The sequence below is a fragment of the Poecile atricapillus genome, chromosome 12 (genome assembly GCF_030490865.1).
Source record: "Poecile atricapillus isolate bPoeAtr1 chromosome 12, bPoeAtr1.hap1, whole genome shotgun sequence".
Classification (NCBI taxonomy): domain Eukaryota; kingdom Metazoa; phylum Chordata; class Aves; order Passeriformes; family Paridae; genus Poecile; species Poecile atricapillus.
In genome coordinates, this window is record NC_081260.1 from 3,225,032 (window position 1) to 3,238,016 (window position 12,985).

The following is a 12,985-nucleotide window of genomic DNA, read 5'->3' on the forward strand; positions in this document are numbered from 1 at the left end:
TTGACATCAACTCATCAGAAAAACAGTAAATATTCTCTATATAAATATGAAAAAGCTGTAGCATCAGCTCAAAATTGAAATCTAGGTAAAGCCCCCAAGTAACTTTATATCATACAAAGAAAAAAGAAAACCATCTGTACATCCTGCTGTATTGAACATGAAACAGGAGTTTGTTTCCAAGACCACCATTTGCTCAGAGGGTAAAATAAACACAACCCATTGAATGCAGCACCCCAAGACACACTGTCCCAAGTGTGAAAGGCACATTTCATCCTTCTCTACCTTAAAGACTAGAAGTGCATTTACTTCTCTAGCCCTTAAAACCTTGCTTTTAAGATGCAGAAGAGATGTTTTCTGCAACACATGCATTGACACACCATGTAAACATGTCCCACCAAGCTTTCTGGCACACAACCACAGGCAGCTGCAATGGGCAGAAGCCCTGAGGCAGCTGTCAGCACGATGCTTCCCAGAAAGCCAGGACTCTTAATTCTGTGAGCTCTGTGGATTCTGCCAACACAAGCTCTCCTCTTGTGGTGAGGAGGAACAACACCAGAAGGAGCTGCTGCCTGAACTCAGACTGTAATGACAGACAGCTGCCAACACTTAATGAGAGCTCTGGTGGGAAAGCCTTGGAGGGCAAACACAGATTTAGACCACGCTGTTTGATTTTTAAACTCAGCTCATTTTGGAATTAAATTAAGCTACACAGGAAGCTGTGTAGATAAAGAATGAAGCACATGTAAATGAAGACAGCAATGCTCATCAACAGCTCAGTAACAGCTGCAGCAGCACAGGTTCAAAGCAGACTGGCCACCTTGGCAAATCTAGCAGCCCACACTGAAATCCACACTGCAGCAGCTCCACTGGCATCATGCCTGAAGTAGCCACATTATTGTACACCCATGTCTACACAGCTCCAGAAAGCACCAGAGGGGTCAGATGCAAGGTAATACAGAGTATTTGTCCTTTATGCTCCTTCCTTTTGCCCCCAGCAGTAGTTCTGATGTAGATACGCTGTTCCAATAGCTCCCATTGTGAACTGGGATCAGTTTGTAGGTCACAAAAACCAACCTGTTTGTTACAGTCATCCCCTCCCATTAACTTCCCCTTCTCAGGGGAAAAAATTGCACAACTCATCCAGCTTCAGGAAAAGTAAGAAAACAGACTGGCAGAGGAACAGAAGGAAACTGCCCTCATGTCTACTGACCTTGTCTTCAAAGCCACTGTCTGTAGCATGTGTGGGTGGCTTCCCGGGGTACCGGTACACAATGAAGTCTCGCCTAGGTAAGCAGAGGGAAAACAAGACTTGCAAGAGCACACTTTCAGTAGAAGCATGCTGTGAAGAAGTTCCCTGGGAGAAGTTCAGAGCTGTTGGTTTGCAGGAAAATCAAGCAAAGCACTTCTGATAAATGAATGCTACTGTAAAGCAACAGCCAGGTGAGCAAATCCATCTTGAGGGGAAAATAAAAATTATCTGTGAAAACTCATGATATTTACTCACAGATTAAGTCAAATACTTATGCTTACAGAAGAGTGCTCAGACACTGAGACAATTCAGTCTAAGTGATTTAGGCACCCTGCAAAAGGGCTAGAACCTCAGTGCAGGGAGCTAGTAATTCTTGCCAGGGTTCAGTTGTTCCTTTAGTACTGTGACAGAATGAGCCTGCAAAAGGTGGGCTCTAATTTATACCACTAGAGAGCCAGATTGCTTTTTTACAGATAGTTCTGTGTTACCTCTGAAATAAATAGCAGTGTTTACACACCAGGTAGGGCAGATACTCCTCACTTCTGGAGCTTTCAAGAACACCTACATGAGTTTTAGTCATGCTTTTAACTACCACACAGTGTTTCCACTGCACACAGCTCCTTGGTTTCCCCCATTTTCCAGTCTTCAGCCATTAGAAGAAAACACTTGACATTCAAGTTTAATAGCAGCAAAAAGATAACAAATAAGCATCTCTGGAAACTGACCCTGCCCTTGATCCCCGTCAGAACAGGAGCTGTGATAGCACCATTTACATGTCAGTTAAGTTTAGGTTTAGGAAAGCATTTCTCATCATGTTGCAAACATTCACCTCTCAGGGGCAAACACAAAGAAAGTTCTGGGGTCAGAACCCCCACACCAAGTTCTGAACAAAACAAACCTCAAGAAAGGGGTACTTACTTGTACATCATTGATAAAGCACTTATTTCCAGCTGGCCAGCGCTCTCCTATACAAGATTAGGAGATTATGTGAGATAACAGAGGCATCTAAACATCAACAACTATATTCTACATTTCTGTAGTATTAAAATACCCATTCAAGCTCATCAGTTTGTTAAAGAAATAATGCACTGAAGATCTGGGGGAGAGTGAGGGGAAAGGGGTTTGCTAGATGGGGTGGCCACAGTTCCCATAATTAGTAAGACTGAGTTGCTGCCAGAGCTGCTCCAACACATCACTTTAGGTTAATTTTTTTTAAATCCACATTTGTTGCAGAAGCTGCTGCATTCACCAAAGTTACTGGTTAAAGACTAAAGAAATAGAAGTTTGAACAGTAAAGGAAGAAGTATGGGATTTTAAAGCTTGACAGACATTTAATTTAAGGTATACTTCATATATTTTGCTTTTTTCTTCTTACAGAAAAACTACAGTTGTGAGTAAGCTTTTACTGTCCAGCCTGTAGAGATTGCTCCTTTGAACCCATGCAAATTCCCCACTAAAACTGGTATTGTTTTTACATGCACAGTTTATTCACCCTTAGTATAACTAATGCAATTGATTCCCCAATATTTGGGTCTAAAAAAGCTCCACAAACTCAAATAACCACATTTTAAATAATTACCTAAACACCTTCCTGTTCTAGTCACTTCAAATTTAAATCTCTTAGTAAGTCTTAGATGAGGCTTACCTTTGGATCTCCTAGTCGTTCTAGGTATTTCTCAAATGAGCCTTCCACATACTTTTAACAAAACAAGAAAACAAATATAAAAACTTAGGCTCTTAGTTAGAAAACAAAGTTAAAATTAAACCTAAATACTACTTAACAGCTACCAGCTGTTGATTTGGAGAAGGCAAGACACATAGAACATAAGAATAATTTGGGGTATCAATGTGACAACTCCAAGAGATCCTAAAACAAAAAATTAAGGACAAGCAATACTCAAGTCTGTCCTAGATTAGATGAAGCACTTAAATGTGATTACAGGGAAAACACACAAACAAAAAAACCTTCAAAAAACACATCAATACCCTACAAACCCACACTGCACCCACCTGTACTTCACACAAACTGCCACAGACAAAACCAACCCAAAACTTCACTTTACGTCAATTACTCCAGGATTTCCCACCATCTTTTGATGTTAGTTTCTTACTCCAAAATCCTACAGATTTCCCACCTAAATTCTGCAGTGGTTGCTCCACAGATAATACACACAAAAAACTCATCCTACTCATTGTGTAGATTTTAGTAACTTGCTCGTTTTCAGGAACTGTGGAACCAAAGTCAAATAAAACTTACACAACTCAAGGTAAGGAAGCAGCCACCGTGTCATTTCTCCTGTCCTTCAAGCACCGAGAGTGGCAAAGCACGGTGTTCTCAGTGCTAGACCACTGTGACCCCCTCCCACAGCATTTCCCAACCACACAAACCCAACTTAGATACAGAACACACGCTACTCACGGATTCAAACCTCGACTGGTGCTGCCTCATAAACGAGACACAAGCTTTCCTAACTTCTGCGTGATGAATTTGAGATGAAAACAGCTGGAAAGGTAACGGTAATGAAAGAGAAGACAGCAAGAGTTTAATTTAGGCCGGGCGTTAGGCACGAATTCTCCAGACTAACGCCACCACGAGAGGCGGCAGTGCCGAGGCTGGGGGACACCTGGGGACACCTGGGGCTGCGGGAAACCCGAGCTCCCGGAGCCGGCCGCACCCATCCCCACACACATTCCCACACATCCCCATCCATCCCCGCTGCCACCACCTCGCCCTGGGCACCCGGCCGGGTGTCCCGGAGCCCTCCGGGGGCACCCCCGGCCCACCCCCAGCCCGGGCCGGGCCTGAGGCGCCCCGGCTGCCCCCCAGCCCGGCCGGCTGCGCACCTGCTCCGAGACAGCTCGGAAGAGGCAGGAGGCGTCCTTGGCCGTCATCTTGCGGTACAGCCCCAGGCTGCCCAGGTACTCGTCCATGGCCACCTCACTGAAGGACTTCTGCCCGAAGTACTTCTTGGAGCCTTTGTGCATCTTCCCGGCCGGGACGGCTGAGGCGCGCGCGGAGACGCGGGCGAGGCGCGAGGCGCTGGGCGCGCGCCTGCCGCTAATGAGGAGCCGCTAATGAGGCACCGGGCCCACCTGCGGCACCTCCCGGCCCCGGGCCCCGGGCCCCCGGCTTCCAGCCCCTCGCACGCCGCTGGAGCTGCCCCCGCCGGGGCCATTTCACACTGTTTGAGGCCGGTTTTTAGGGTGGCCGGCTCCCGGCGGGGCAGCGCATCCCGAGCGGCGGGGAGCGGCTCCTCCCGCACCTGCCTTGGCTGAGCTCGCTCCGTCACCTTCACCGCCCGAACATCGCTCCCATGGTCATCCGAAATCCCCGCTGCGCTCCGGCCTCCAGGGCAGTTTCTAGCAGTGGGTTTGAAATAACTCCATAGAAATCGTGGGGAAAAAAAAAAATCTTAGTCGCTTTTAATCGAGTATTTGGGGTGAACTTTGGGGGATTGGCAAAACTGATCCTTGCACAACTGTGCGGCCTGATTTATTAATTTATTCCACTTGTAGCCCTTTATGCTTGATTTGGATGCCTCTATGTACATTCAATTTCCTCATAAAAATTGTACTTAGACATTAGATGGGCCAATTTAATTGAGTTTAATTTTAAGGAGTTTAATTTTCTTGTTTTAAACAACAAAAGCAACCCCCCCCCCAAAAAAAAAAAAGAATAATGTCCTTGTAGGAAAGGCAATTAGCACCAATTATACACATCTAAAGTTCTAGAACATTAGAAGCCTAAGAACATGCATGAACATTTTAAACTTTAAACCCCCTTTGGTTTTCAAAATACTTGAAGAAATCAATGTAGCATCAACATCATTATCAATATTTTAAATGAGAAGCTCTGATCAGCATCAAAGAATCCCAGAATGGCTTCGGTTTGCAGGGTTCCTAAAGTTCATCCAGTTTCAACCTCCCTGCCATGGGCAGGGACACCTTCCACTATCCCAGGCTGCTCCAAGCCCTGTCCAGCCTGATTTTGGACATTTCCAGAGATCCAGGGCCTGCCCACCTCACAGGGGAGAATTTCTTCCTTACATGTAATCGAAATAGGAAACACTGGGTGTGGAGAAGTCCAAACAGATGGGTTAGGATGGGCTAACACCGTGCAAAAGGAGAAATTGTATTGCCAAGCCCATTCCTGTCCTGTTTTACTTTGTGGGTAAATCACCCAAACACAGGGCAGCAGTTTGGCAGCTGCTTGTGACTTTTTTCACCACATGTGCCTTCTTCTCTTTTTAAGCTTAAATCTCTCACTTTTAAGCTCTTTTCAGTGTTTCTGTAAACACATGAAACAAGAGCCGAAGGGATGTACAGAACATCACAGGAACATTAACAAAGACAATTTATTTCCGCCTGTACTTGACAAAAATGGTCAAGAGGCCATTGTACACATGCCATGCCTGTAAAGAAGCAGTTTTGTTTGTCCTCATCACTGGAATTACCATCCCAGTGCAGCTTTTGTGATAAAAATATCTGTCCATGCTCCCCCCCCTTGTTGGCATTGTACTCTTTAAAGCATAAAGCTGAACGAGTTTGGCACTAAAATGGAACCATTTAATCTCAGTTAATATTAAATTATCTATTTTTTGAGTGTTTGGCCCAGTTGCTAGATCTTAAGCGTAGGAAATGAGACATTTTATTCCAACTTCTTTATTTCTCCATTTTGTTTATTGCAACCCAAGAACTTTATCCAAGAATGAAGCAAACTTTTCTGGCTGTCCAGGAGGAAAAGGTTTCAAAGCTGACAAGTCCATTGACTGCAGTGTCTCCACAAGAGTGCTGTAAAAGCAGACAAAAAGCAAAAATTAAAGAAGAAAGATCCATCCCATCGGATTTTTTTAATACAATTTTCTTTCTATTCATCCATACATAATTCCTTAGCATGGAAATATTAAATAAGGGTCTGTATGGAAAGGAAGAGAATGCACAGAGCAGCAGCCCCAGCCAGCACTGGCTTGTATGCAGCACTGCTGAGAACACACTTCTCTATCAACTTGCAGAGACAAACTCAAACTTTTAAACTTTTTAATCCTCTGTGGTTGCAATGCTGGGAGTCTGAACAAGATCTGAGGCTCTTCTCCATAAAGCACAGGAGGAAATCCATCCTATTTGAACACATGGCAGAGTTCTCCCCTGATCAGAGAGCCAGAAAGAACAGCTATGTCAATCTGTTACTTGCTATTATCAGGCTGCAAATAAGGCTCAAATGCTTGGCACCGCCCAACACAAAGAAATAAAAATTCCAAAGCTGACAGAAGCACCAAGATAATGAGTTTAAGAAACTTGTTCAGTGTAAAGGAATGCCAGGCCTGCTCTGTTCAGAAAGCTCTTCTGAAACATCTAATTCTGCTGGCAGGGCAAAGGAACAAGATGAAGACTAAGTAATGGGAGTGACATTTTCTCTGCCTTCAGTTTAAAAGTCATCTGTTATTTTAAGAGTGGAGCCAGTCACAAGCAAAGAGAAAACAGTAAGACACAGTCAAAACCTGGAGAAGAAATAAACCCAACAGGAGTCAGGATGAACTCTAAAAAAAGGAGCTAGGTGGTTTTGGTGACTGTGGGATTTTTTCATGTGTTGTTTGCTTGTGGGGTGGGTTTTTTTGGTGTGTTTTGTTTCATTTGGGTTTTTCCCCTGAAGTGACAGGCAGTAGATCTGTGACACCCCTTGTCAGAGGGTATGGTGGATTCAGGAAGCTTGGTTAAAAGGGCAGCCTGAATAAGTACTTGAAAAGCAGAAGTACTTAAAGTTACTAACCAGATAATATCTGATTTATGAATCTCCCTGAATTCAAGTGTTTTTCTTATTTTAATCTAAATACACGTACCCTCAAATGGAAAAAAAAATAATTAAAAGAGGCCATGGTCAAAAGGCTTGGTAAGTGTGGTAAATTACTACCTAGTGTTAATGTATTCACTCTGGAAAATCTAGTATCCAGATGGAGATTACAGAGAAGGATGTACATTTCGTTGTTACATTCTCAGTTCTGCAATTACATGGACTGAATGTTCTTGTCCAGCAGGAGCAGCCACAGCAGCCCCATACCTGCAGTTACAGTAGAGGACACAGCCATCTCTGTGGAGCTGTTTGGCCAGCTCAAGCTGATGGTTATCCATCAGTTTGTCATTTATTACTACTATTAGTGGTTTTCCTTTCTCTAGAGTCTCCAGGCAGCTACCAGCACCTAAGAAAGAAACAGAAAACATGGTGAGAGATGAAATATCCCCCTACTTGCTGCTGAAACCGGGGAGCCTCTTGAACAACCCAACTCTGGCTGTGGACCTCAGCACTCCCAGCCAGCCCACCCCGGAGCCGGAGAGATTCACCCCTCGACCTCCCGCAGCCCGAGGAAGCAGCCGGGGCTGTACCTGCGTGGCTGATGACCAGATCTGCCCTCTGCAGCTCCTCAGCCAGCGAGTCCTTGAAGCGGAACACTTCCACCGCCACGGCCGAGCTGCTGCTGGGCTGCGCCTGGGGCAGCGCGCCCCGGCCCACCTGCAGCACCAGCTTCTGGTACCCGCGGCTCCGCAGCGCCTGCGGGGCACGGCAGGGGTGGATGGAGGGGATAACGGGGCTGGGGATGATGGGGAGGTGCCGGGTGGGAGGATGAACAGAGGGATGGAGAAGAGGGGGACGATGGAGAGGGGACGACGGGAGTGGAATAAGGCGATGAGGCGGGGATAGGGAGGGTGTGTGAGGGGTGTGCCCAGCTCCCAACCACCCCGGCCCGGATGCCGCTGCCCCCTCCCCTTCCCACCGTCCCTCCCATTCCTCCACCAACACTTCACACTTCTCCCCGCGGGACCCCCCGAAGCCCCGCTCCGGCCCCCTCAGCGCCAGGGAGGGCGGAGCAGCTCATGGCGCGCAGGCGCCATCGCCGTCAGGGCAGGCCCGGGCCGGAACCGGAGCCGGTGTCTCGGCCGGCTGACCTGCAGCGCGGGCGGGGAGCCGGCGGCGGCGATCAGCTCGTCGAAGCTGGTGGTGCCCACCGTGACGAACACGGACTTCATGGCCGCCGGGACGGGGAGGGACGGGCCGGCCGCGGGGCCGCCAGGGGGCGCCGCGCGCCCGCGCTGCGCTCCCGAAATGGCGGCCGGGCTGAGGGGAGGGGAGGAACGGGGCGGGCGGGAACGCCCCTTTCCCCCATGGGCCCGGCCCTCCCTGTCCTTCCCCGTCCCTCCCTGTCCTTCCCCGTCCTTCCTTGTTACTACGATCGCTTCTCTCCCCGGTGCTTCCCCACCCGGTTCGTCCCGCTGGCTCCGTCCAGGCGAGGCAGGTGCCACAGCGCGGTGGGGCTCTCCCCGACGGTGCCACACCAGAGGGGGTGGTGGCCGCGCTAACGAGCCCACTGTCCGGCAGCGTTTAGAGGGGTAGGCAAGACTGTTTCATATTTTTAGACTGTCAAGGAGGAGAGATAAAAAAGAAATAAATTTGGAGAAGGGATTCGGAAAGTTTTGGTGTCCACGTGTTATTTCAGCACTGGGGAGCCACATAAGTCGCGGGCAGCCGGTGTGGGTGTGCTCAGAACTGCCATTGCCAGAGCAGGGCCACAGCCACCTTCCCTTTACAGACTGACATTGTCCCCAGCCTCCCACGACACTGACTGGGGGAGTAACACTTTAACTTCTATCCCAAAATTATGAATATTAAATGTGTTAACACACATTGTTCACTGAAGAGTAAGAATGACCCCTAAAGAGTTCCACAAAAGGAGCCGGCAGTTTTGTTTCTTAATAGTAAGTAACACAATGCACAATGCTACAAAGATAAACCAAAGTTAGATATTTAAATCTGTTTATTCCCTGAATTAAATTCAGTAGATGGGGTCACAACTGTATACACAGTTGTGTATACAGTGTTCGAAGAAGGATGCAGCTGTCTTGAGGATACCTCTGATTGCCATGCTAATGCCTTGTTCACAATGCTCATTAGCCCCCTGTTGTTTTCATTTAGCATAATGAGCCACGCTGAAATGTGCTTTATTTTTTGATTAAAGCAAGTAGTGCTGACAGCAGAGACTTTCTGGAGGAAAAATGCAGTGGAATAAAACAATACTGGTGTCCTGAAGACACAGTGACTTAGTGACTCTGCCCAGCCTTATCCAGCTCTTGCTGTTGTCCCTCAGGAAAAGGAATCTGGGAGCTGAGTGTGGCCACAACGCGAGCCAGGTAAAGATCTCCCCAACACGGCATGGTCTGGTGACCATCCAGCAAAGACATGGACACAATGTCAACCCAGGAAACCCAAACAGCAGCTCAGGAATAGAATTAGCAGCAAAGACACCCACAAGTCACCTCTGTCATCCCAGCATGAGAAGGACATGGTTAGGTAGGTCCAGAGGAGGGGGCAAAGAGGATCAGGGGCTGGAACACCTCTCCTGGGAAGACAGGTGGGGAGAGCTCAGGGTGTTCAGCCCTAAGAAGAGAAGGCTCCAGGGAGATCTTAGAATCCTTTCCAGTGCTTAAAGGGGCTCCAAGAGAGCTGCAGAGGGACTTTGGACAAGGGCCTAGAGTGACAGGACAAAGAGGAATGGCTTTAATCTGAAAAAGGGCAGATTTAGACTGGATATTGAGAAGGAATTATTCCCTGTGAGGGCGTTGAGGCCCTGGCACAGGGTGACCAGAGAAGCTGGGGCTGCCCCTGCATCCCTGGAAGTGTCCAAGGCCAGGTTGGATGGGATTTGGAGCAACCTGGGATAGTGGAAGGTGTCCCTGACCATGGCAGAGAGTTAAAACCAGGTGAACTTTAAGGTCCCTGCCAACCCAAACCATGGTTCTATTTAAACCCCAAGGTTAAATAAAGTCCCTGTCCAAGACTGTGAGTGGAAGCCCCAGATGAAACTGGTCTGGGCAATTAGAACCTATTAGTGCAGTCAGGGCCCTGACAGCTGTTGGACAAGAAGGTAGACTTGTGATGAAAGGAAAACGCAGAATTTTTCAGATGTTGGAGATGAGGTTCAGCGCCTGGTAAAGGACAGGATAATTAAATGCTAGGTATTTTGGTTGGTTTTCTTCATGTGTCACTGAAAATCAGTGTCCTCCGAAGCTTGCACTTCCAGCTTCATGCTGTATAGGGGCTAGAAGAAAAAATATTCAAATGTAAAATTGCAGTGACTTAAATTTGTGTTGGAGTTTTCACTGGAGGATACATTCTACTTGCAGATTGAATCAGGCTTGTTAGGGTGATTTTAAACAGAAGAGAAAAGGGAAAACCATCCATTAAGGGACTGTTTCATGCTAATTTGTACCTGCTGTTTTAATTAGAAGTTGTGTAGGGCATAAGTAGAATTTTGCCCATGAGTGCTTATGCTGTAGTCTGTGAGAACTACAGATCACTCTCAAAATGAGCTACTTGGAGCTGATCCTGTGCAGTTTTAAGGCAGGTAGAGGTCATGTAATGCAGGCTTGGTGCTGTGCCTTGTTTCATTGCTGCCTCTGCCCTGTGTTCCTGCAGATAAACCACACAGTGATCCCCTTCACAGAACTGACCTGCCAGTGACTTGTTTGCAGTTAGATCAGCTCACTGAGCTCCAGAAGCAGCACTACCAGCACAAGGGAGGTGACAGAGCTGTGGTACCTCGGATTTAGACTGACTTAAACATCGGGGGATTGCACCTCTGTTCACCCCTTCGTTGTCACAAACTCCAGGCATGTTCTCTGAGCCTGTAGCTTTTGGGGCAAACCTTGTGTGAACCTCACCCTGCTTGGGCTGGGCAGTCTCTCTGCAGTGCCAACTCTCCCTCTCTAACCAGTATCTGTGTGATATTACCAGGGACAGTCCAGAAACAGGGGCTCAATCTGACATAATGTGGTCCTGCACCCCAGGGAGCGGCTAGGAAAGGGCTGAAATGGAAGATGGCTTTTGTGAGAGCTTGCTCCCATCTGTGCTTTAGAGGGCATAATTTATATTCTGATATTTTCTTCCTGTGACAACATCTGGGTGAGAAAGTGAAGATGTCATGAGTGCAAGCTGGTTCTTTTGAGAGAGGAATGACATATCCCTCCCTTCTTCTCCTTAGCTGGTATTTGAAATGTTTCTGGTGGCTCAGTTTTGAGCACTGTCTCTTTGTATTCAGTTCAGCTTACCATAATTTGCCCAGAAAGCTCAGTAATTATATTATTCAGGGGTAAGAAAGTACATAAAAATAAACTAGTCAGCTCACATTTTTGTTTCTGAAAACTACATCCTGCCTTCAGTTTGCTCTTGAAATCTAAAGCCTCACAGCTGTGGAGATAAAGCTCTGATGACCCCTGAAATGCATGGGCCACAGTGTATCAAATAATGAATCATTAAAATATATACACCAAAAGGAAGGCAGGAAACCTGTATAAGGCTACAAAATTTGATATTTTTTTTGAAGGAAAAAAGCCAGTGACTGGCTAGTTATTGACTTTCCTTTCCCTTGTATTTTGTGCACAGATTGATTCTCCATATGGCTTGTGATATAATGCTGCAGTGGATGACATGAGGCACAGGAGAGCAATTGGATTTCTCCACACTAAATTTATGTTATATTTCAGTACTTTTTCTATGTTTATAAATGTGCAAAAAGAATAAAGATAGTCCTACTTCTCTTTACTATTTGCTTTATATAAATTTGAACTGAAAAAATGTTTGCTTCCTTTTCTTCTGTCATTGAGATGTAGTGCTGTACCTATGAGGGTTGATAGTTTTGTTAGTGTAGGGAGCTTTGAAAATCAGATGGAGGATCTATTGGGGAATAATAATTCCTTCACATTTCTGTGATTCGGAGATGCTTGGCCTGGGAAAATAACAGAGTAGAATTTGCCAGGCAGATGTCAATAGTATACTTTGAAATATTTCATCCCATTTCTACATCCTTTGGGTTGTCTCTTTGTGGGTTTGTTATTTAGCAGCTGGATTGACAGGTGGATACACAAAGGTTCAGACTGACTGGGGACAGGGAGATGTTGGATCACCTCCTCTTCGGGGCTGACTGGCAGCAGACAGACACCAAAGCACACGGAGGAACTCTGCTGACTAAATATCTCCCGTGGAGTGGAAGAGGAGGCTGTGGCTCAGCCAGAAGGAGTGTCCACCATCTGACAGCTCTCATGGATTTTTCTGAATTTTGCCACATTTGATCATGTGCCTTGAAGCCCCTGGTTCTGGAATTTTGGAATCACAGTTTTTAGGTTTTATGATTCTGATTAGGAGATAGAAAACTACCCAGTGACTCTTAGGGCCCTGAAGACACAAACAGTATTTGTTAGAGATCTATAACTATGTATCTGTTTGTTACTCCTGCTTTGCTTTGTACTTAAACAATGTAATGATTCATCGCAACAGGAGCTCCAGGAAGCTCAGAGTTCACTCATTTATGAAAGTTAAGTGCTGCTGGCCTCTGCTCTCAGGTGAAGCAGGAGGGCACCTGTGCCCTGGGAGACAGCACATGCTGTGTTTCAATCCTTGTTTCAGGGACTGTGGCTTGGCTGATTTGTACCTGGAGCTGGATCCTTACTGATGCTCGAGGCCTCTGCTTGTTCTCTGTCACAAATGAAATTCTTGCCTTGAAGAACCAGAAAATGGGCTTCATATCAAATAACATTTCTCAAAGCTGGCAATTTTCAGTAGTGTTTGGGTTATTGGGAGATTAAAGGAAATAATTGGAAGAGTGGTGGCAAGGCAGGCCAGTGTGCAGAGGTAGGAGGGAGTTGGAGGTGTGTTGGAACTCGGTGTTGTGATGTCTCCTGGCAGCTGGTCCC

The 12,985-nt window shown here is 46.6% G+C and overlaps 1 protein-coding gene across 1 annotated transcript; it reads right to left on the reverse strand.

The window, feature by feature from the left end:
- Nucleotides 1-5,895: 5,895 nt before the first annotated feature.
- On the reverse strand, nt 5,896-8,379 carry ALG13 (ALG13 UDP-N-acetylglucosaminyltransferase subunit). Its single transcript, XM_058847842.1, has 4 exons — nt 8,189-8,379; nt 7,628-7,793; nt 7,305-7,443; nt 5,896-6,040 (listed from the first exon to the last, which is right to left on the reverse strand). Exons 1-4 carry the CDS (start codon nt 8,267-8,269, stop codon nt 5,929-5,931), a joined length of 498 nt encoding a protein of 165 aa, XP_058703825.1. The 5' UTR covers nt 8,270-8,379; the 3' UTR covers nt 5,896-5,928.
- Nucleotides 8,380-12,985: the final 4,606 nt, after the last annotated feature.